The 25,043-nt window shown below is 40.4% G+C and overlaps 1 protein-coding gene across 2 annotated transcripts in view; it reads right to left on the minus strand.

Moving 5' to 3' along the window:
• Nalf1 (NALCN channel auxiliary factor 1) overlaps positions 1–24,843 on the minus strand; it is a 452,827-nt gene extending 427,984 nt beyond the window's left edge. For both annotated transcript variants that reach the window (XM_042697222.1, XM_042697223.1), the window contains exon 1: positions 23,725–24,843. In XM_042697222.1, the coding sequence (XP_042553156.1) occupies positions 23,725–24,726 (1,002 nt within the window). In that variant the 5' untranslated portion in view covers positions 24,727–24,843. The remainder of the gene's footprint in view (positions 1–23,724) is intronic.
• Between the last annotated feature and the right edge of the window lie 200 nt (positions 24,844–25,043).

Below are 25,043 nucleotides of genomic sequence, written 5' to 3' on the forward strand. Positions count from 1 at the left end.
ATGGTAGCAGGTTGTTTTCAGCTTACAATTCATGTCTCCCTGCCTAAGCAGGTAAAAATGGGGTTACAGGAAGTACAGCCAGTCCACCCACAGGCTTGCAATGCACATGCATGCGTGAACCTGACTGCTGACTGCAGGCATTTCCTAAGACGCCACTATGAAGACATATAACCAAGTCAGAACCATGAAGAAGATCCCAATCACGCCACATATATTTTTCACTCATCCACTCACTGGTACCATAGTTGCTTAAGAACAGCTTGTCAACCACCTAAGTCTGTAGCTACCAGTACCAACAGGAGAGAGACAGAATTCAAGTGGATTATAAACTCAGAGAATTATACTCTATAGAAGAAGTATACAAATCAGGTTTGGTTTTTCTTTTTAGCCACCTATTAAAAAAAAGTCCCCAACAACAGTGGTTTTGAGCAATCCGTTAATTTTTCCCCTTAAAGGATGGTGGTGTTTGGTGATGCTGAATGACTGGACATGCCTTGGCCACTTAGCAATCTCCTATGCCTGGTCCAGACCCCAGCTCTGCAGAAGCTCCATATTTGCATTTCCACAGTCACCGCAGAGGTAAAAGGAAAGAAGGGCCTTTCCCTTTATAGATGACCCTGTGGAGGAATCAGCGGGTTTCTGTGGGCTTCATTGGCTGCATGCGCTCCTATCTCACAGATCACTACACGCGAAGGCCAAGTATTGGGGATCTGTTAGTCCACAGGAATGGAAGAATACCTATGGGGAAGCAATTTTCAGTTTCTGACATCTGGAGACAAAAAAGATAAACATGCCGACTCCAACCATTCATGGCTTTCGGTACCTCAGGCTCATCAGCCGCAGCAAGCTTATGGCCTCTAACAGACGGCTGTTCCCTTCTCTCAGCATTCATTCTTGGTATCTCATCTGTGCCAAATGTCCTTATCTTCTCTGAATGTAAAAATTCTGCTCATTCTTCTTTTTTTTGAAGTAAAGATACATTTAAAGTTATTTTTTGGTAGACAAAAGCTGTCTGCCATTACCATGTACAACAAATTTGGGGGCGGGGGGGGAAGATCATTCTTCTTGTTTGCTTTAAAAATTACTTCCTCCAAATCCTTTTCTGCTAAACATGACCTCTCCTAATGATGCGCAGCACCCCTACTTGGAATGGAAGTTGTTTTAAACCACTCTGTTTCTCCCACTAGGCAGCCTGCCCTCAAGGCACAGGGCTGGTGACTGTATACAACCATTCATTCAGCTGGCATGCAGGAAATGACTCTTGTGTGCTCCCATCCCAGGTTTTACATGAACAACGTATTTGACAATTAGTTGCTCAGTTCTATAACTGCACTTATACAGACTGCAAGGGCCAAGGTAGTCAGGAATTGTCTGGGCCTCCTTGTCCCGGGAAGGGCGTGGATGGCAAGCCCTCAGTGAGGGCCAGCAAGACACCATTCCAAAGGAGGCAGAGCTGCTCACGTCCAAGGCCACCACAAGCATAGGTGATGACAGGAGGAAATGCCATTCAAGAGTATTTTCACTTAGGTATGACAACATTAATATGCAAAGAAAAGGGGAATTCCCAGTGAGGGGTCAACATAAAAACTATGGAAAGTCCTAGGTGCTGTCTCTTGCTCATTTCTGGTTTTTCTTAGTAGCCTTCTTTGGGATTTTATTGGCCGGGAAATAGAAAAATGCAAAGAGAAATCAGATTCTCAAGAGAAAAATCTCACTCACTTTTTAAAAAATTTAACTTTGTGGTGCTTTGTGGTGATTTTACGTGCCACATTTCCCCAAGACTGCCTTTATAATGCCTCCTGGAGGCTTATCAGAATACCATATTGTTTAGATAAGTGCTAGGAAGAACTCAGTTTGGCCTGATTGACTTCTCATAATATCTCCTGCACCACTGAAGTTTTACTGAAATCCCTTGTCAACCCACATACAGAAATATGCATCCCTGTGTTCTTAGAATATTAATATTATATATAAATTTCTATATAATATAATATATAAAATAGATAATTGTGTATATATATATATATATATATATATATATATAAAATGGAAGTCCCTTATTTTTTAATCTGATGAATGTACTTGCTTTCTCTCGCTGTCATATACATCAAGTGCTGCCTTCACTGAATTACCTGAGCATCCTGCAACGTGCAAATGTCATCAGTGAATCGTGATGAAATACACTGATTGTGGCAGGTACGCAGGAGGTGAGGGTGGAGTGTGAGACTATCTCATGGTTCTTCACTCATCATGCCTGCACTGTTGATTGCTAGGACACACTGGGTTAACATGGAATTTGTCTGCCTACCACTTTCTCCCTCATACCACTGCTAGCCTCAGGGTTCTGCTAAGAGGTCATCTGTGTACACTTCCAAATGCATACATGATCCCCAGTGTCCCTTAAGTACCACATATCATCTCACATGTTGTCTGAGTCTTGTCTATACTTGCCACCTAGCATAAGAGAGGAAACTGAGCCCGGGGTAAGGTATCTTCTATGTGTGTGTTCCCTTGTTGAAGCTGAACTTCAAGATTTAGAAAGTCTTCCTTGTATGGGGTGTGTAGAAGTGTGACCTCCTACCAGACTGGTAGAACTGGAGCAAGCCCACAGGTGAATAGATGTGAGTTACACACATTTCTTTCATATCAGATCACATACATGTCCACATAAGTGCCTCTGTCTGACTGTGTCTTTGTATCACTTGATTCCTCATACAAGAAAGCAGAAGCTACCTTAAGCAAAGCCTAAATCAAACATTTTCACCAGACATCAAGGTCTACCTCCTTCCACAGCAGATCAATGGTTCACTGTTTATCAAATTCATGTATTGTACAGAAACATGATAATCAATGAAGCTAAAATAGTTTGGCCCATTGCAGGAAGCCTTACACTAAGGTGACACATTATCAGATGCTCTAAGTATTCCACAGTATCACTGTGGAAAAGGAATGATCATCTTGAGAGACTCTTAACCAAAACGTGTGCCCTTACGCAAACAGATCAACACGGCTTGAGAAACTTTATAAACTGATTATTTAAACAAATGATGCTTTTGACAGTGAGACATTCCAAAATTACAGTAACATTCTGGATAATGAAATAAAAAGGTCACACTGCTCAGATTTTTCAAAGGGCTTATTGTTGCACGGGCTATGTTTACAGAATGCTTTTTAGTTAATTATTTGAAAATAAAAGCCTTCAGAGACTAAACATCACAAGCTAAAACCTTGTTAGCATTTAAAATAAATTCTTCATAATGGATTTCTTAGTTTATTAAATTTAATTTTTTTACTGTTACTGGTACACTGCTTTCATTTTTTCAACTTGCTCATCTTTGATAAGAATGTATTAAATATAATCTGTAAAATGTTGATTAAAATGGCACTCTTGCATATATCAATTATGGTTCAAAGATAAGAAAAATAAACTGGATGTGAACTATGCAATATATGTATAGTCAATCAAGAGTATATAGTCTTCAATATATCATAAATATCATATGTGTATGATATCCAGGAGAGCCTCTTTACCCAAAGGTCTGAATGCAATTAACTACATTAATAATAATAATAGGCTAATACTCCCTTTTGTAATATTTAGGTTGAGGAATAAGGATAGTTCATTTAGTCTGAAAGTTATAAGTAGGCACAAATAAAGTATACATTTTAAGAGAAAATATCTAAAATAAAAGCAGTAACTATACGTAATAGTCCTTTGAAAAGGACAGAAAAAACTGATAATAATTAGTATGAATTTAAACTGAATCGCCAGGCCATTATGACAAGGATTTCTTTCTTATAGTATGCTAATAAGAATTTATTATTATGTAGGCCATTCTGAAATATACTTCAATGGATTTGGAGGGAACAAAATGTCATTTGCAACTTATTACAGCAATATTCAAAACATAACTATAACTGAATTCAGTACTCAACATTTCTCACTCCAGATTAGTTCTTTACAATTCATCTTCTTTTTATTCATCACAAACCATTAAAATATCTTCAGTCCTTTGATAATGCTAATCATAATACCATAATTATATGAATCATTCTTTGCTTTGAAGAAATCCAGCAACCACAGATAATGTGACAATGATGCGAACAGACTTTCAAATAAAGAGATGGATATGTTTAAATTTGTTCCCCCTAATTCAAGCAAGATTTTGGCCATGTGATCCAGCAAGACTTCACCTAAACCCACACAGAAAATTACCACTGTTCTCTTCTTGGATTTCTCAAAAGCTCCCCAGTTTTCAGGATGGTTGTTTTTGACCACCACAATAGGTTTGACAACTCTGTAGTTCATTTTATTTTCACTTACATAACTAAAATTGGATTTTTTTTTGGGGGGGGGTCCGGTCATGGGGCCTGAACTCCTGGCCTTGGCGCTGTCCCTCAGCTCTTCAGCTCAAGGCCAGCGCTCTACCACTTGAGCCACAGCGCCACTTCCGGCCTTTTTCTTTTTGCTTATGTGGTGCTGAGGAATCGAACCCAGGGCCTCAGGCATACACACTCTACCACTGAGCCACCTTCCCAGCCTAAAATTGGATTTTTTCCCCCAAATGAAATCTATCTGCTCAATAAATGTTTATTTAAAATCTATACCCCAATATACTGTAAAAATCATCAAATAATACTTAAGTACCTAGAATTCTAAGTCAGCAATTGCACATAGAGAAAAATAACAGCTCACATATAGCTTACCATTCCATGCAAGATATCCAAGAAGATCAAGTACTCCACTTGGGGGCAAATTCATTAAGATATTTAATTAATAAGTTTGCCCCAAATCACTGATTTCTTTGTGTGGGCATGGCCCCAGATGATATTGTACAGCTACTTAAAGATCATTTATTAGAAATTTTAAAAATTAAAGAACAACAACAACAAAACCAAGATGAAACCATCAAGGTCAGAAAGGTTAAGCATCATTTTTTCCAGGAGTAGCTACACACTGCAACAACTCACTTCACATCTCCGAAATAACCAGAACAGCAACAAAGCCACCTGATGACAAAGGCTCAATGGGAGGAGGTGGGAAGACAGCTGACCACATCCCGACTCTCCTTCTCCACACCGCCAGGCTATTTGCTCGCGGACAATGCATTCCAAATTTGAAAAGCACCCTTCCCACACTGGGTGTCTGACTTTCAATGAAAATCGTTCTTTTATTCAGACTTAGACTATGTTGACTAATAATCTATGATGATATAAAGAGGGATAATGCAACTGAAAACAGTCTTTAAAACCTCTGAACCCTTTAGCTTCTGTGCTCTGGGGGAGTATACCGCAGAATGTTTTTCTAGACATACCACCACTTCATCTCTGCCATTCCCGATGTCATTATAACACTATCCACAATAGTCTTACACAATCCATTATCCACAATGCCACTAATAATCTTTGGATCATTATCCTACAAGTGGGCAAATGATAGTGAACTTACATTTAACAAACACACACATATATTATATATTATATAATAATATGCATGTGATTATATGATGTATATATGATATATATAGTATCTAGTATGTTATCTATTATATATATTAAATACATTTTATTCTAGAAAAATGTAGGACCAGTCATAAGCATGTGTAAGATTCCTTTGAGTCCCGGCTATCTACATGGTGTCTTTACCATTCTGACATATTGAATCATTGCTCCCCCAATACACAGGATCCTCTCTGCTACGCTGAATACGAGACTGCTGATAAGTCTTGCTTCTCTCAGGAAAATTATTCATCAGTTCTAAGCTGGACTTTTCAAAGCCAGAAATCTGTCTCTTTTCTTTCTGCCATGAGACTCAAAATACTCTGGAAGGAGATTATTTGGTCAGATTGAATGCTAGAATGAAAATATTTAATTCGCATTTCCAACTCACAAGAGGCATAGAATGTTCAGGTGAAAGATACCTACAGTCCCTCCCTTCTTGACCCTAAAGACATGTTTTCTGTCTCCTTAACAAAGCTATAAAATCAACAATAATTTGGGAAATTATTGCAAAGATGAATTTGTAATAAAGATAAATGTGCTCTATCAAAGGCACACAGTCAAGGCAAATATGAAGTCTAGTGAACACTTGCCCTTCTAGCAGCAGTGAAAAGAAAGCAGTTAGCTAGTAGACACAGAGTGCTAGAAGAGGAATTCCAGGCCTCTCTTTATACAGCAGTTTCTCTAAAGTGCTTTCATGTTTATTTTAAATCCCACTGCTAAAACCTTTAATCTGAATTTGTTATCATGGCAGCTTTCCAAACAAGAGAGATTTCTATGGATGACTAAGTAAGCATATGAGATTACTGTCCTGTTCTAAATAAGTCAATCTTGTTATGAGAGTGATAAGTCACCACTTAGAAACTGCAAGTTCCAAAGAGTCATTAAGTTATCTCAAACTACATTTTTAGAAAAACAGATTGTATTCTTTAAATGTTATTATGTAACATTTATTATTCTATAATTACAGCAAGTTTCTTAAATGAAAAAAAGTATTTCAAGGCAAATATCAGAATTGATTTTATGCATAAACAATTTTGAAAGAAGAAAACTTGAAAAGCTTCCATTTCATTAATTTAGAATTCCATTTCCTCTAGGCATCATATGCCAAACTAAATTCTATTTACCTATGTCCCTGCAGTAAAATGCATTTGTATAAACTTATTTGTATTTAAAAATTTTGGTCTCTTACAATTGTAAGTTAATTATTTATCAAATATTTCTAGATTTGTGGACAGCATGAAACAAAAGTAAACATGTATCAGTGCCTGAGATGATTTTAAATTATGTGACATTATCTCTAATGGCCTAAAGAAACAATGCAGTGGATAGATCTTTTCAAAGTAATGGATGAGAACATGGTTTCTAAGGTGTCCCAGGATACCTCCTGCTGTTCACCACCTTGTCTCATTCCCTCCCACTGAATGGTTGTTCCAGATCTGTGAACTGCTTCTAGCAAACAGAATACAGAAAAGATGAGCGACATCATTTTCATAATTATCCCATGTAAGAATGAAACATCTGTCTTGCTGAGAAACTCTCTCCCTTGCTGCCTCTAAGAAAACAAGCTTCCAGATTGTGAGATGCTTTAGTGGGGACCACATGGCCGCATGCAGCGGACCAACCACCAGACAGAAGGCGCTGCAATGCTCAGGTTGAGAGTCTGCACTGAGAGAATTCTGCTATTGCTGGGGGCTTAGAAGCTGACCTTTCCTTCAGTAGACTTCTAAATTAACCCTGGCCATGCCTGAGGACAGTTAAACTTTGTCAGGACTTCTGACACAGGAAAACAATGTAATCATAGACACAGCTGCTATACATTTCAATGTGGTGATTTGTTATGCAGCAACTGGTAACAAATACAATAAAACCCTCTTACCTTTTAAGCAAGAAAAAAATGGAAGCTGTTTCTCTTTAGTCTAAAGATTAAGAAGGAAATAAATATGTTAGTCTCATTTTAGAATTACCTCTGAAAAACAGTGGCCAGCCTATTTAATAAAAAGTCTCCTGAGTCATCTACAGAACTGATGTTCTATTCTTTCATGAAATATATTAATTACTCTTTCTAGTCTACCCATGTGTTAAGTAATGCCTTTTAATGATAGCATAACAGAGTTTCCTTTGGTGATTTCCAAGAATTTTGGCTTTTTAAATTTAATGTTATTGTAAAGATTCTGTACAGAGGGGTTACAGTCACATGAGTAAGACAATGAGTACATTTCTTGTCGAGCATTGTTACCCCCTCTTTTGTTGTTCTTTGCACAATATTTTAAGCAGGTTGAGCATGAAAATTTGCACAAATACATGTTGCATGTTCCAAAGTGTGACCATATCATAACATGATCAAAGGCACACATTTTTAATATTTTCATGAAAGTGTACTACTTTTTCCAAAAGAACTGTAGAAACTCTGGCTTAGAGAATATTATGATAATTGCCCACTTGGAAATGTTTGATGCTGCAAATGTGAACGAGCCAATTTCCAGAGGACTAGTTCACTACGCTTTCTTGATTAAACAACACCACCAAAATATGAGGATTTCCAACGAAGTTTCCCAGATAATGCAGTCTTAGGACTTCTTTTTCCTTTAAAAGCGTCAGCAGATATGTTTTGATGCATTGGTCTTTATGACAGTAGTTTTTCATTTTACTTGTCCTACACGGATCCACAGGAAAGCCTATTTGTGTGATCCAGGAAATTTGTCTACCTGAAATCACCAGAGCATTCTGCTCTCTCTCTCTCCCCACGGCACTGTTCATATCCGGCCATAGCTTTTGCAGCTGTGACATACGTCTTATGCACATTTCTGCATCTACTGTAGGAAGAAACAGAAGCGAGGTGCTGCTGAAACTGCCTGTGTTGTTGAACTTTCTCAATATGGCAGCCTTGGGTGGGCTGAACATTTTACATCAAAGTGCAAGGCTTCAAGGGCACGCTTCCCAGAAAACATTGCAAAAGCTGCATAATTGCCCCTCACCTATGCCAGAAGTCACAGAGCCTCATATTGATGTCAGCTTTTGAGGCTGTCACAAGCAAGGCCAGGCATATCTGGGCTTAGCACTGGAGGAGAATCTACTTTTGTTTTATAACCATCACAAACACCCTGCTTTCTTTCTTTCCTTCTTCCCAAGTAACTAGACAAAAGTGATGCAGCCATAATTCCTGACCCTGGGAAGGGTGTCAGGGTGACACTGACAAAGAAGCACTGGGTTTCGTGCAACTTAATAATGACAAGAAAGCAATGCAAAAGAACGAATAGCCTTAGATATTGTCTAGCATATATGAACAGAATTTAAATTATAGGAGAGCTATCCACACATGTTGTTAAAAATTGTAAGCTAATCTCTTTAGTAATATTTTTTCCTTTAAAATGTTAAATGGTTGATAAAAAGAGTTTATAATTAAATATGTCCTTGTATGCATCTAGTGTGCAAAGTGATATTTTCAAACACATTGCCAGTGGGCTAGATTGCTTTTTGGACTACTTGATCTATGTAGATAACTTCTCAATAATAATAATTTTGTTGTTCGACAGTGCTAGTGGCTCATGTCTGTAATTCTAATAATTTGGGAGACAGAGACTTGGAGAATCACAGTTCAAGTCCTGCTTGGGCAAAAAGTTGAAAAGATCTCACGCACACACACACACACACACACACACACAATAGCTGAGTGTGGTCCTACATGCCTGTAATCCCAACTTTGTGGAAGCTGAGGCTAGAAGGGTCTCAATTTCAACCACCCTAAACCAAAAACAAAACAAAACAAAACAAAACTCCTGAAACTCTACTCAACAACAAAGTTGGCAAAGGGATGCATACCTGTTATTCCAGCTATGGTGATAGACAGATAAATAGAAGGGTCATGGCTCTGACATGAAGTAAGACCCTATCTTTAAAAATAGTTGAAATAAAAATGAATAGAAATGGGTCTCCGATGAGCACAAAGCCTGTGCTCAACCCTCAGACCTCTTTTGGTGCTCTAGACATCCTAAGTAAGTTATTCGAATAGAATCTTCTAATAAAGAAAAAAAGTATATATGCTATTACACAGTTGATTGGGTACCAAAATTTTCTTTCAGTCACTCTGTAAAATAGTCTTTGGCTTTAAATGTTAAGCCTAATCTTTTTGTTCACAATCTCTTCTTAATCTTGGTATCCAACATGGTAATGTTAGATATTTTCAGTTTCTTCAAACTCATTAACTAATCAGCAACAAACAGGAATGCCTATTCCTGCCATCTTTTAAATTTAGAAAACAATCAACATTAGTCTTAAAATTGCTTCTCTGGAAAGGATCACAGATGAACAGCTATTTCTTCATTTAAGTGGCCAGATTAAGGAAGCACACATCCCCCATTCCAAGCTATGGAGTAATTATAGTGCTGTTTATTATTTTCAAACCCATAATTAGCCATAAAGAAGCATGTTCAAATAAAATACTGTGTTTATATTTTCCATATCAAAAGCTCTGTTGTTCAACAACAAAGATATCAAACAACATATTTATAAGACTGGTATTTTGTAATTATCTGACTTAGAGTCTACTGTATTTTAAAGGAAAATCATCATATGCAGGCCAGCAGGATGACTTCAGAGGACATTTCAGGACGGTCAGATTTCAAAGACCTGAGTACTTGTCTCTGAAAGGCTAAAACTGAGAACATTGAGACAGGAAAGTCTGTTGCTGAGATCTTTTCCCACTAACAGGGTTGGAGCACAGGAGCTTTAGGGTTAAGAGATTTACATGTCCTGTCATTTGCTCCTCACCCCCATGCATCTGGGAAGAAAAAGCAAATACTCACTGAAGTTTTCCTCAGATTACTTCTTTTCTTGCTTTAGTAATCATCTTGTGTAGATATAAATTTTGTACATTTTCCATTTCCCTGTCTGAGTCACACATGACAAAGTGCATACTTATTTAGTCCTTTCTGTAACTAGGTGCACTGTGGGATATCTTTTCTCTCACTGACTAAATTACTATTGCCATATAATAACAGGGCTCAAATTATCCAAGAACAGTTTCCACTAAAGATCTATTTTTAAAGAGCAATATTCATTTGTCCCTTCAGGATGGTCCTTTTTTTCCATGTAGGACACAAAAATGGTATGACAAAATGATTTCCCAAAGGAAATGAGCACAAATTAAGATATTAAAATGTTCTTCATATGCCATCCGTTAGTGTGTCAGGGCAACAATTACCACATGCTTTGCAAACAGTCATAGCACTGTTTTTGAGAAAATGCAGTGTTCTCTCCACTGTAAAGAATTCTCAGTCCATCAGAGTTGCCTGTTTCTTCAACAACAGCAGTAGGCTGCTCCTGAAATGGTTCTCAACATTAACTGGAGAAATCAGAGAACTTAGATAAACAGCCCCTTAGGAATTGTCTTAATAATTCACTCCACAGAATGCAGCAGAATGACCCTGGTATGAAACACAGAAGAATAAGAACAGGTCCACAGCCACATGAATGAGCTTAGAATGGCAACAAACTACAATGACAACATGGTAGAACTCAGGAACTCTCCAAATCACTTTATGTCTTCCTTCATCTATTTATAGTTCAATTCAAGCTTTTTATCTTGCCCAGCATTTTTCAAATGTTAAACTATCTCTGTAATTTACTTGTATTAAACCAAACTACTTTCATATAAGGTAAGATTTCTAGTTTATCTACCCCAATCTTTTGCAGAAAACAATGCTGAGTGTTCCAAAAGTCCACTAGCTACAAAGTTTTTGGATGATGCCAAGCAAGTTGTAAAAGTTGTGCACTTTCATTTCTCAGCTTTTGTATTTGTTGGCTTAATGTGAACATTATGAGAAAATTCAATATCAATCTAAAGTGTAATATTGAATAACTTAGTCCATTTTCTAGACAAGGATTTACCAGATTTCTGACAGGTACTCAACAACAACAACAAAAAAAAGATAATAAGAAGATTGGTCTTTCGAACCTTTGTTTTTGTCCCCAGGGTAGTTTTCTGTTATTTCTTTGCATCTCCTCTGCTGCCACAGAACTAGGGGAAGTTAGGAAAAACAAATACAACTACATCTTTAATTAGAGCTTCATTTAAAGTTTCTACCTTTGGGGAGGATTAAGGCTTAGAGTCTCCCTTTTATAAAAATGAATCAATAGGAGAATATCAAAGATATCAACCCTTAAAAGATTTTTTAAAAATTTATGAAAATAGCCCAGTGTGTAATTCACAATACTCCTAATATTATAATTGAAGTTTAAATGGATGAATACATTTGAATTACTCTCAACGTACAATAGAAAGTCTGAGACAATATAATAATTAATATGATTTCTTAACTTTATACAGATTTTGAAGTTACTTGGAAATGAGAAATTCATTCTTCAAAGACTAAGTAAAATACATGAAAAGAGGAAAGAAGTTGGGTACTGTTTTTGTAATATATATATATATATATATATATATATATATATTAGCACTCAGGAGGCAGAGACAGAAGGATCGAGTTTGAGACCAGCTCAGTGTAAGAATGTAGCATGCATAAAATCGTGGTTTCAATCCCCAATTCAGTTTTTTTAAAAAGATAAATAGCCGTTTTAAGTTAAATGTCACATGAAAGAATGATACGATTGATTTGTTTCACTCACTAAGTCATAAAAGTGATGAAACTCTTCATTGGGTCAGTTATTTTAATCATTTCAGACAGCCAGTTCATTGCTGGAGAAGGCAAAGCATTGACCAAACAGTTGACAACTGTGAAAATTCAAACTCTAAATGTCCTGTGTATCCACCATGGAGCCAAACTATATGGACAGCAATTTTGTTCAGTCTAGGGTTCAAAAACATTGAATACAAATGAGCATTCGGTTTACAAAGTCAAACCCGAAACGACATGAAAGGATTCTTTTTTCCTATGTGACTCTTCACTTCTTAACATTTATTTAGAAACTCCCTGAGACAAATAGCACAGATATGAAACCCATCATAATTTGCCAACCCCCCAAAACCAATGAGATGTAAACACTCACATGAACACCAAGATCATTTACATTTGCACATGCCTTCCCTGTTTATTTTCTACTGTAGGATTCTCAGAACGTTCACCTGTCCACCAACCTCCTGCCTGAAGGCGCACAGCAACCAGACTTGCATGCAGCACATGCAGGAGAACCCTGTTTTTAAATGGTTTAAGTTTCAGGTTGACCTTTAGAAAAGCATTTGTTTTTCTCCAGATAGCCTGGCACAGCTGATCTGATCCCTGAGGTAGAATTTATCATCAGTGCCTTAGAGAAAAAAAAATTATCTATCTGAAAACAAAGTTCAAGATCTCTGCCCATCTGTTGATCCAGCCTAGGAAACGATCGTCTTGGTTTAGACACCAATTATGGAGGTCAGAAGGGTAATCTGATTTGTGCTTTCCACCAGCTAAGTGTGCAGGCAGTAAGAGAGGTAGCCTGGGCACAGACAGAGTGAAGCCGTCGCTCTTCAGCCTAGCCTGAGACCTGGATGAGGCACCTGACAGGCCCCATAAGTGCTCCTTCTGGTCCTCCTTTCAGCAAGTCTGGGAATGGACAGACCCAGCCTGTGTGACAAGAGCTAGTGGAACAGCCATTGGAATCTGCACCCTCCTGATCCTTAGGACCTTGCCTATCCTTCAAGTGGCAAGATGATGCCAAGTGCATCACACCTGCTGTCTTCCACTCAGAAGACAGATAAGCCTAAGACTACATAAAAACTGATGGCAGTATGGGCAGTGTGATATAATAGTTGAATATACTTATGAGATCAAGAGCCAGATGTTCCTACCGCGGCACTCTGGCTATGCCACACTCCACTGGGGGGATACATGGAACGTGTCTGAACTTCTGTGAGCCTTAGAGAAGTTGCTGACAAAACCTATCTGATGGGGCATGGTCTGGGATTGGTAGGGGCAAGGTCTAAGGGAGTTCACGTTGTCAGCACAGGACCTGGGATCAACAAGTGAAGTTCCCTGAGGGGGAACGGATTCAATTCTGTTGAGAGTGTTCATGAAGAACTGGGTTGTGGGAATGGATTCCTGTGTGAACGGAAATGGCAGTACAGAGGGAGCCCACAAAGGCTCCTTTCCCTGCATTCCTGAGGCCTTGCTGACTGCGGAGGAAAAGAATTCATTCTTGGCATTTGAAATAACAAAAACAATGCTCAAATATGGCTGAAGCCATGCTTAGTTCCCTTTGATCACAAGGAGAAGAACCAGGTTGTGCGTGTAGCGATTCAGAATGCTGAGAACCGACTAGAAAGCAGAGAAATAGTTCAACTTGCTAGGGAGGGGGAGAGAGGGGAAGTAGAAGAAAAATGAGGGAAGGGGCAACAAGTTTGATAAGAAATGTTCTTATTATTGCCTTACTTATGTACCTGTAACCCTTCTGTACATCACCTTGACAATAAAATAATAAATAAGAAAGGAAAAGTTTCTCTGGTTTGAATTTTACCATTGCGACCAGCAGTAAGCACATCCTCTGTGTAGGGCCACTTCTTCTGGAGGGTGTGGGGTATGGGGTGGCACATTAGTGATCAGTCCAGCCTGTGTGTGGGGTATGGGGTGGCACATTAGTGATCAGTCCAGCCTGTGTGTCCTGAAGGGTCCTGGAGAATGAGCAGCTTCTCTCTCACTGCACCTTTCCTCAGCAACCCAGGCAGCCCTGTGTGCTTCTGGAAAGAATGGGCTACTTTATGAGAATCTTCTTCCTTTCGTAAGATCTCTCTGCCTGAAGCACCTACACAAGGAGCCTCAAAGTCAGTCACCCCGGGAGATAAGGAGGCCCTGGTGGGAAGGCTTCCCTTCCCCAGGATGCAGGCCAACCAGCTAAGGAGCCCTGTTTTTTCTCTGTGCCTTTGCTCTCCCACAGAGAGCACTGTCATTCACCGGGCATACACAGCCTGCAGTCTTCCTTTTGCCCTGATTGGACTTGGGTCTGTGTCTGAGTCATGTTTGCCACGTCTGGTGGTTCTGGCTCAGGGCTAAGACTCTTATCTTATTTCCTGCCCCTCTTTTGTCAGAACGAAGTAGGAATGTGGGGTGCACCAGCAACAACGGAACAACAAAAGCGATACAAAACCGGGATGCAGATGTGTAGACAAAGGTCTCATCTTTGAAAAGAAATCTGGAGACCCGTGAATGAACTACCTCATCCCACCCTTCCCCCAGGACTAGGTCTTCCCATCTACCAGAGGAGAGGGGGAGGCTGAGAAAGTCATCTCCATTTGTCTCCTCAGAAAGGCTATGAGAAAAGCGGCCCACACACCTTTGTTTAGGTCATCTAATATCCACTTACTCTAAGATTCAGCATGGACAATTTTTAATCTGAAAAAGCTTATTTTATTCTAGAATCATTCAATAATTAGTCATTCAATGATTTAGTCATGATACCAGAGAAACAGGATGAATGCAGATGTGACAAATCAGGATTGCCCTACATATAATACAAAGACTATCAAACTCATGAGTGTTGTTTACCAGATATTTGATACAATATCTCACATCAGGGCAGTATTAATTTGTCTAATCTTTCCCATAGGTCTTAAGAACTCTCTACCTATGATCTAGGTGAGACAATTGACTTCCTAAAATCTTGAAAGTAAATCCTTGTTTCTATGTAAAACAAGTGACGAAAGGAAGGGTTTAGGAGGCATCATAGCATCTACAAGATGTATTCTGGAGCTGCCAGCACCATTAATTGTACTGAATCTGACTTCGTCCATCCCTCATTGACATCTGGATGTCAGATCAGCAGTAACAACTATTGTGAACTCCTTTTCATCATCATTTCTTTCCTCACACTCACATCTACTTCCCCCACGTACTGTGCTCTCTTTGCAGTGCCACACTTAGGGAAAGGGTAGTTTGGACTTGCCTCTGTGCTTTAGTTCTAAGCCATACCTTAATGCATCATTTTGATCTCACTTCTAAGCCATTCTCTCACAATCATTCTTGTAAGGTCACCAACACGTAAGCTCCAAATGCAGGGACCTATAGGACACCTTCCTCCTACATGTCTTTTCTGTAATGGGGAGCACATTTCACTGGTTCTGTATCTTTCCCGCCATTTTCCTGGTGCTGTAGTTTGGATCTGGAAAGTTCCCCAGAGACCACGCAGTAAAACCCTGGTCCCCAAGATGGCACTATTAGAAAGTAGTGGAAGTTTAAGTGGCGAGGCCTAGCTGGAATTTGTGTTTGTATTAGAGTGCTTCCTCTGTTCTTTGTCTATGTCCCAGCTACACGGTTCTGATGTGAGCTGTGGCCAGTACTGCCCCCAAGCCAGCAGACTAACCAGTCACAGACTGAAACCTCTGACACATTGAGCCAACATGTCTTGTCTTTTTCACATCATTATCGGAAGTGTTTGTGACAGTAAAGGAAAGCTGACTTAGCATCCTAGGCCTTTCAAATCATGACTGCCTCACAGCTTTACCCCTCCCCTCTCTCTTTTTCTTCTCTGCATTCTTTGTTTCTTCTCAGTCTGCCCATGGTCTCTTTTCAGACTTAAATGTTCTTCCTCAAGATTCATCTTTCGCATTCTCTTGACATTATCCACTTTTGTTGAATCACATAAATCTGTGCCCACGGCTGCCAGACCAAATCTACATTTCACGCCCACTCGCGCTACTCCAGTGGTACACTACCCTAGCCTTAGCTCCAACAATTTTCTCCTTGCCCAAATACCGATCTCCGTCACAATCCATGCTCTCTCTTGTGCTTCCTATCTCCTAAGTGGATCTACATTTGTCCAGTTTCATGTTTTATCAAGCTGGATTCAGACATCCCTTCCACATACCACTAACCTTTAAATGTTGGAGTGTAGATTTCAGAAATCTCCCCCCAATTCTTCTCCACGTCCTTAGCCCTGTCATCACGTAGAATTTCCTGTTCAATGTAATTGCTACCAGTAATGTGGGGGGCTATTTAAATGTCGGCGAATTAAAATTAAATACAACTGGAATTTGTTCTAAGCTAGTTTTTGAGAAAAACACATCATCTCAAACCAAGCTGATTAAAATCCTTGTGCTGGTATTTTTACCACACAGATACTGAAAGTTAAAACTGACCGTGGAATGGGAGATTGTCTAAAGTCAATGATCAGTGTTGCTCCAGACATATTTCCTTCGTCCTTCTCATTTATCTTACTGCATAGTACAGATTAAGCCAGTCCCTACTCCTGCCCCAATGTCTGTGTGGAACTTTTATTCCTCAAAGTGACTTGGAAATGGATTCTAGAAAGAGTTCAAAAAGATGAAGTGAGGTCTTCAGGGCAGGTTTGTACCCCAAGAGGACTGAGGTCCTTATACGGAGATGGGAATATCCCTTCGTACCAGTCTTCATAAGAAAGACTGTGTGGGATACAATTAAAAAGGACCATCATCCAGGCAGGAAGACAGCCCTCACCACAACCAGTCTGTCACCTCCTTGATCATGAACTCATTCCCCAGAACTGTGAGATAACCTAGTCTATGTCATTATTCTCATATCCTCAGCCGCTGAACTTGCCGATTCAGTGTGAAATACCTTACATCTCCAAAGTTTCCTTTCATCTCACCAAAGTTTATACAAATGCTTGCTGTGACTTGCCCCAAGTGTGAAATCCGACCATCCACTCAGCCGTGCATCTTGCATCTTCAAAATGCTGTACCTGGCCCTCTGTCCAGCTGCCCCGGACTCTAAATCTTGCCCTCTTAGCTTGCCACGTCATCTACAAAATGTGTCCAATGAAAAACTCATAGCAAATAGAAGAAGTAAACCATGTGAGAAGTATTCATGGACTTCTTATTATACTAATGTAATGCTTTGGGATGCTTGTGGATGCTAAAAACCAAAAGGAAAGAGAAAACATTTAAGGTAAATGTTATATTTGATATTCCAACTCTGTTTTGACCTGAGGGCATTCTGCTTTTCCTGTTCTTGTTTCTCTCAACTGTGAAATTTGTGGCACGTTTTCTCCAGCGTAGACATGAGGAGTGTTCCTGATTTCTATAAGGCTCTAAACTTTGCTAGCTACTGTTGATGCCACGTCCAGCATTTAAATTTGAGTGACTCAAGTCATTTTCTGTGAATTATATCTGGTCATCTTTGCTCTTTTACACCTTATTTCAATTGCCTCTCCCAAAAGACAAATGCAGTGATAATAATTCAGTATGAAAGAGACAGACCATTCAAAAGGAAGAACAGGGAAGACAAGGAATTCTGAGCTGTGGGTTCCCTGTAGGACACAGGCCCTGAGACATAGCATCCAATAGCAAAGAAGGACACATCCACGGAACAGCAATGACACACCCAGGGGTCAGCAAGAAGGCCCCTGTACAAGCAGGGGAGAAAGCTGAGAGGCAAAGTCAACATTTTCATAGTTTGGATAAAACCCATTTTCCCTGTTGTTGTGAAAGATGGAGGAGCTATCATACAAATCCTCACCTATGAACCTCCAAGTTATTATTTTATTCACTCTTGCCCAGAGGAGTAGATCTTAAACAGACATGAAAGACGCCTGTGTTGCGGGACTTTTGCCATCTTACCTATGTGGGACTTTGTTTGTACATGTGTCAAAGGAGACACAGGCCAGGGGAAATAAAAATTATATTTCAACACCTTAAACATCTAAGAATGAAATGTTCCCATGCACGTTAATGAGGACACAGGTAAACAGCCCTTGTTTGGAAGATTAAAGAAGCAAATCAAACTAGAATATCTTATTGAGGAAGTTGTATGTGGGTTATATATAATAACTTATTATTATATATAATTTAGATTTTATATAATAAAATTTAGCATCTTATAACCTAAAATTGAAAATGATAATAAAATAATACCTACATTATGCAAAATAATATGTTTGTTTTAAACTTAATTCTTAAATTAAGCTTGGTTAACATATGTGAATATCTACTCATTTGTACCTTCTCCAAAACTCCATGGATGCCATCTAGATATGTTATAGATGTTAAGTCAAAGAAGAAGCTATGGCTTGTCAATTCAGTGAAATAAAAAAGAATAACTTTCTAGATTTAAAGAAGTAACCAGATAAAGAAAGAATAGCTGTGAGTCAGTGAAATGTTACAAATGTTACAATGAATTTTCTCCTAAAATCAGCTATGCACCTTTGAAAATGTCTAAATTATGCTAACAGTGGAATATAATAAAATTAGAAGTAAAATGGGCAGGAGTACCTCTAATCAAATGTTTATTTGCCACTTAATTTCTGTGTCCCTGCGTTTAACACAGGGGTTGAGCAGCAGTGAAACAACTCTATTCAGCAAGAGAAACTCAATCAACAGCACCATCTTTGAACATCTGAAATTCTGGCCTGCTACCTAGCTATCTCTTGCCCACCCTGCCATTCAGTCTACACCTTCTAATCTACTTCCTCATTCTAGTCCCTGCATATATTCTTGTCCCCTGTCCTCTCTGGACCTGTGTTGACTGCTGTCGGTGTTTTCACAAAACACTCATGCTCTTCTCTCATGAGGAACTTGTTCGTTTTCACTGCTCACCACAGCACTGGTCCTCAACCTCACCAGAACCTACCACCAGCAGGGGTATATCAGATCCATGAGAGCAGCATCTCTAGAAACAGGACTCCTAGGCCTCACTATTTGCAAAGATCCCCAGGAAATTCCAGAGTGAGGGTCTGAGTTCATTGGTATTGAAGAAAAAGCTTTATGACAACAAATCAATATTAAACAACAAAGTATTTGGTGTCTAGTCATCATGAAATTGGAAGAACAAAAGATAGCTTTTGTTTAAATGGAGAAATTCAAGCAATTAGTTCAAATAATTCTGCCTAAAACAAGTCTTTCTTTGAAACTGTTATCTGTACATGTGTTCTCAGCTGTTGAATCCAGCAAGAAAGATTGTCTTAGTGGGCTGTGATTTACAAGCCTGAGGACTCCTCTTGTCCCATTACCTCTGCACTCTAACTCAACTGCATATGCCGACACTGACCTCACCTAATAAAAGTGATTCAGACGAGCATATGCCAGCATTTAGGTTACGCCCTATATAGCTGCAAATCTGACACAGTTGCAAGTCCAAAGCGAAAATATTTATTGTTTGCTCTGTAACACAATAGGCATTTGATGTGAAGGCAAAATGTTGGGTGTTTCCATTTAAGCACAAAATAATCTCAACTAGCAGTTATAAAGAACAAACATACACAAATAAACATAAATCTGAGTCATGAAAATAATTACAATAGCACCTTTGCCCTTATAAATTGTCGTATTTGTAGCTACAGTAATCATGCTCCTGGCCTTGCTACTCAAACCTGTAGAAAAGCCATTCGACTGTACACAGATGCAGAAATAATGCAGGAGAGAGATGCAAAAGAGATGTATTTGTGGTTGTGTGCTCTACATGACATAATCTGTACAGCAGGACTTAATCAACAGCAAAATGATATCTTAGGTTCCCAATTTTTAATGGAAAGAATGGAGAGGATATTGATTTTCCCTTAAATCTATAATGTATGACACTAAAATAAATAAGGATTTTTTTTCAAACTGCATGTTATGTAACCCAAACTCTGCCTGCTCCAACAGGGATATGTGGACAGTGTTTTTAATAAGAAAGTCTCAAATATAGTGATAGTTATGGGTCCTTGATATCCACCAGATGACCTTGTGGTTGATGTCTGTTAAGCAGAAATAAGCAATATAAATTGCTTCCAAATGACATTATAAAAAGTAACAATGTGAAAATGCATGTGTTCTTGACAGTATCAACACTAGAATTTATGCTCAGGTGACCAAAGGCCAAAGTTGCAATGACCTATGTTATAATTTAATCTCGAACCCACGTTCACTGACCATTTATCTGAGAGCATCTTGAATAAGTAAAGCTACCAGGGACTAGAAAGGTTGCCTAGAACACAAAAGTTTGCATCCCTAAATATTTTGTTTCCATAGTATTTATTTACTAACACACTTGGGAGCTGAAGAGTTCCATATGTAAGAGAAAAAATATTGAAAGCATGAAGATGATAGACATTTCTAAATTTTTTAGCAGCGAATATTGCATGTTTCATATTGCCTGCCAACTTGAAGACTGACATATTTGTCAAATTCTTACTATATATCAAGTTATTGTTTTGAATACTGCCACAAACTAAAGGAAAAATCATTGCTAAAATTGTTGCTGCCTAATTCATAAAACATTCCAGCTTAAATGAAGGATAAGCAACAAGTTTTGTTTGATAATTCCCCATATATGCAGATATTTACTCATTAGAATTATTCCAGCTATTTCCCACAATATTAAAATTATTATCAGGTTCAAATGAATCCTGTGATATGATATAAAGTTTACTCAAGTAAATTTGCTGTATTTGATTTGCAATAACTGTAAATTCAAGGCCATATTATCTTGTATTTGTTTCTCTTATTTTGTGTTTTGAGGCTGTGTCTCACTATGTAACATTTTGGCTTAGAATTCTCTATGTAGTATAGGCTGGCCTCAAACTTGACATCCTCATCTCTCACCTGAGTGCTGGAATTATGAGGTTGTGTCATCACACCTGGCTTCAGGAACTGTTATTCTATTGGATCTGTTTTAAGGTTTTTTTAAATAAAAATTGATCAACAGCTCTTTAGAATTTATACAAGAATTAGTTAATGTATTTTATTGTAAATATGTCAATTTTCCATGGGAGAGACTATGAAGATAGACCATGACAATACATCCTAACTCTAAAAAGGTAGAAATAATCACAATCAATCATTTAATTATACTCAAGTATAAAAAAGGTTAATATATTGGTCCTAAAATATAAAACACACTAATTGGTAGTGTTGATATGATTTTAAGTATCCTATCTCTACATCTTTGACAACTATATTAATAAATATATCATTGTTTTTATGAATATATTACCAATTAAATAGATGTAGTGCATTTACTTTCATCTATCTAATGATTTTAGTGCTGCCTTAAAAGTCAAAAATTTTGCATAAAACGTGTATCTTGAACAAGGCTCCTGATGATAACCACTTCATAATTACAGTTATGTTGGAAATCAGCAAAAGTGGTCAGAAAGCAACACAGACAGAATCTGCAAAGAAAACATAAAACATTGTAAACCATGTGCTGCAGTTTGTAATGGGCATGTTTGTGCCTTTTTTCAGAATCAAAATAGGGAAATTATACCTTAAACTGAGGGCCTCTGCTTATATTTTCTTTCTACATATAACCAGCTGATTTGTGAATCTTAAGCCAAGAACACTATCACTTTAATTTGATATTGTGATTTTTGAAAATGGCTATTACGAAACACATGTTTCCAACGGACCAAAAAGAAAAAGATTCTTCTACCATCAGGAAACATTTACAGGACGTAGCAGGAAATAAACTTTGTATGGTATTGAGAAACTAAAACATCTACATTTGCTTTTCAGAATAAAGTAGAAATTTTAAAGGAGTTTGGATTTTTATAATGTACTTTTGTATATGTAGTTAACAACAATTTTATAAAAAAACACAATTCTGATGTGTTCTGTAACATTATAAATATATTTACAATGTATTTATTTTATAGTGTCACAAGCATCAGGCTGAGAATTAATCTGGGTCAAGGGGAAGCAAAACATTTTAAATGTTTGTTTGGACATTTGAACAAAGATAAACTTGAGGTATTTAAAAATATGCTGCAGTCTGTTGACAATGCAGACTCTTTTAAGTATGAGCTCTGCAAGTTGCAATTGCTAGAAATTTCAAGAGCTTACATGTAGGGGATTTTACAGATTCAAATTATTACTACCTCTCTTACACACAATATATACTGGAATCTCCATCAATGACACAGACTCACAATTATGACTTCCAAGGTGCTTCTGGACTTATTGCTAATAAAACCAGGTCAGCCCGTTTGACTTGTCAAAAGCACAATTAGTGAACCCAAAGTAAAGTATGGGCCTTGAGTTACATTCACTTAAAATAGGGAACCCTCCACCAAGTTCTCTTGTTGAAGCATCACAGACCCCTGTGATCCTATATCCCCCATAGTTGAATTTTCCCAGTAGCCAAGGCAAATGAGACAAGGGGCCTGCTACTCTGCTGTGTAAGGTTGCAGAAGTAGCAAAGACATGGAAGAGGGAAAGTGAGCTGTCTTATTTCTTTTGACAAGTAATACTATTTCATCGAGGGTCTTAATAAGTTATCCCTTGGGAGAGGGAGTAGAGGTTAACAGAGATTCTGTTATCATCTCCCCCCCCCCCAACCCCCGCCACTAAAGGTCACTACAGTGCCCTGCAAATCGAGTTTCAGCACCATGGACAGTACCCTCGTCAGTGGCCCAGGGTTAGTTACACCAATTCTTAGAATCTGAAATCCATTTCCCCTTTGCTACCCAGCGAAGGTCACATTCTTCTTTCTATTCAACAGGAAGATCTTGAACCTAATAACCGGCTTGGAAGTATTAAGCAACTTATAATTCATAGCATCAATGAATTCATCAAAGTAATTACATAAGGTCGCTGGTTGAGTAACCTATCACTGCTAATCAATCACTAGATACCTAATGTCAACGTCTTAACTTTTGATGGGTCTTGAATCAAAGGCTATACAAACCTCTAAGGGAGAACAGAGAGCTTAGGGGGTGTAGATGCAAGATCAGGTAGGCCCTGAGCGCCCGTCCGACGGACTGGACCAGAGGTATCCTTGGAATAACTCGTAAATGGTGTCGCTCTTCTACACAACCAGCCGCACTTCCTCTGCTTCTCCCGGGGCGGCCAACTTCATGATGTCACTCTTGGAGGAGCAGGGAGTGAAGTCGGTCCCAAGACACAAGGCCAGGCTCCCCTGCCCATATCCGCCCCGTCTGTGCCCCTGCCCCTGCCCGCCCTGTCTGAGCCCCTGGGCCCGCCAGCCTGCAGTCTCATTCCCCTACTCTCTCCTCACCCGCCAAGGAGCAAACCCTATCCCCAAAGAGCTGCCTCCGGGTCCAGCCAACTGCACCCCTGGGAGGAAGCCCACTCTCCACGGAAAACCGAGGGCTTCCCTCCTCTTCGAGGGTCCTGAGAGAGAGCCAGCGGCCCACCTGCCGCGCAGACCCCCTGGGCTGCCAGTCCGAGAAACAACCACAAGAGCCAGAAGCCCAGAGCCCCCGTGCGTGGCTTAGGACCCACACCGACCACGCACGAGAGAGAGGGAGGGGGAGATAGCAGACGTGCGGGACAAGGGCGGAGGGGGGTGCGGAGAGAGATCCCCACCGAGCCCCGGATCCTACCTTACAGTCCTCGGGGCAGGACTTGACCGAGTACTCGTCCGACTGCAAGTACTTGTGCAGCACGCTTTCGAACTCCTCGTACTTCTCCTGAGCGTGGTGGTCGTAGTCTTGGTACGCCTCGACGCACTGCCGGCAGGCGGTGGTCTCCCCGCCCTCGGTGAGCGCCACGTCCAGGCTGCAGTTCAAGGTGTTGGGGCTGGACAGCCCGGAGAACAACTCCCAGAGTGTGTAGGAATTACAAAAGGAGAGGTAAAAATCCGACAGGTTCCAGCCGGGGGGCGGCGGCGGCTGCGCCCGGCCCGCACCCGCCGGGCCCCGGCTCCAGTTCCGGGCGCACACGGAGTCCGCGCTGTCCACCGTGAAGCACTGGCCCGAGCTGCCCGGCGGGTAGCACGATTCCAGGCGCCACACGGGCTTGGCCGAGTTCCCCAGGAACCCGGCCTGGCTCCGGCGGGTGCTCTTGCCTCGGTTGCCCTTGCCGCCGCCGCCGCCTCCGGGGGAGGGGGGCAGGGTGGGGGATGAGGAGGAGGAGGAGGAGGAGGAGGCGGCGGCGGCGGAGAGGAGTCTGTGTGCCGCCGCTGCCGCCGGGGCGCCGGGCGCGGACGCCCCCTCCATCCCCGCCAGGAGCGCGGGCCACGAGGGTTCCGGCTGCCCGGGCTGCTGCTGCTGCTGCTGCTGCTGCTGCTGCTGCCGGTGCTGTTGCTGCTGCCGGTGCTGCTGCTGCTGGTGGTGGTGCTGCTGCTGCCGGTGCTGCTGGTGCTGCTGCTGCTGCTGGTGCTGCTGCTGCTGCTCCTTGTCCCGGGCCCGGGTCAGCTTGGCCTCGGCACAGAACCACAAGTGATCAGACAGCAGGACCGTGAAAAACAAGAGGGATGCCAGCGAGAGTCGCCATTTCTGAGCCCGCTCCGAGTCGATGAACGGCTTCTCGTTCTCCCGGGGCGCAGCCAACCAGAGCTTCAAGCGGTCGTCATAATGCCGACACATCCAGGCACCCCTGGTCATATTTTGGGGAGGCACAGCCCAGGCCGGCTCCACCGGGGGGGCTCCGGGGCCGGGGAGGCCTCAAGATGCATGGACTTGGAGCTTGGAGTCCCTTCTCCCCTCCTCCCGGTCTCCTCTCTTTTTCCCCCTCTCTCCCTTCTCTTTCTCTCTCTCTCTCTCTTTCCCCTCTCTCTCTTTCCCTTTCTCTCTCTCTTTCTCCCTCTTTCTCTTTCTCTCTCTCCTCTCTCTTTTGCCTACATAAATATTACCAGGCTTGGGAGGAAGATCTGAATTGATCCCGACCTAACCACCAGCCGACTCCATCCTCTGCACAGTGG

Source organism: Dipodomys spectabilis, unplaced genomic scaffold (genome assembly GCF_019054845.1).
Source record: "Dipodomys spectabilis isolate Male_0828 unplaced genomic scaffold, ASM1905484v1 ptg000215l, whole genome shotgun sequence".
Classification (NCBI taxonomy): Eukaryota; Metazoa; Chordata; class Mammalia; order Rodentia; family Heteromyidae; genus Dipodomys; species Dipodomys spectabilis.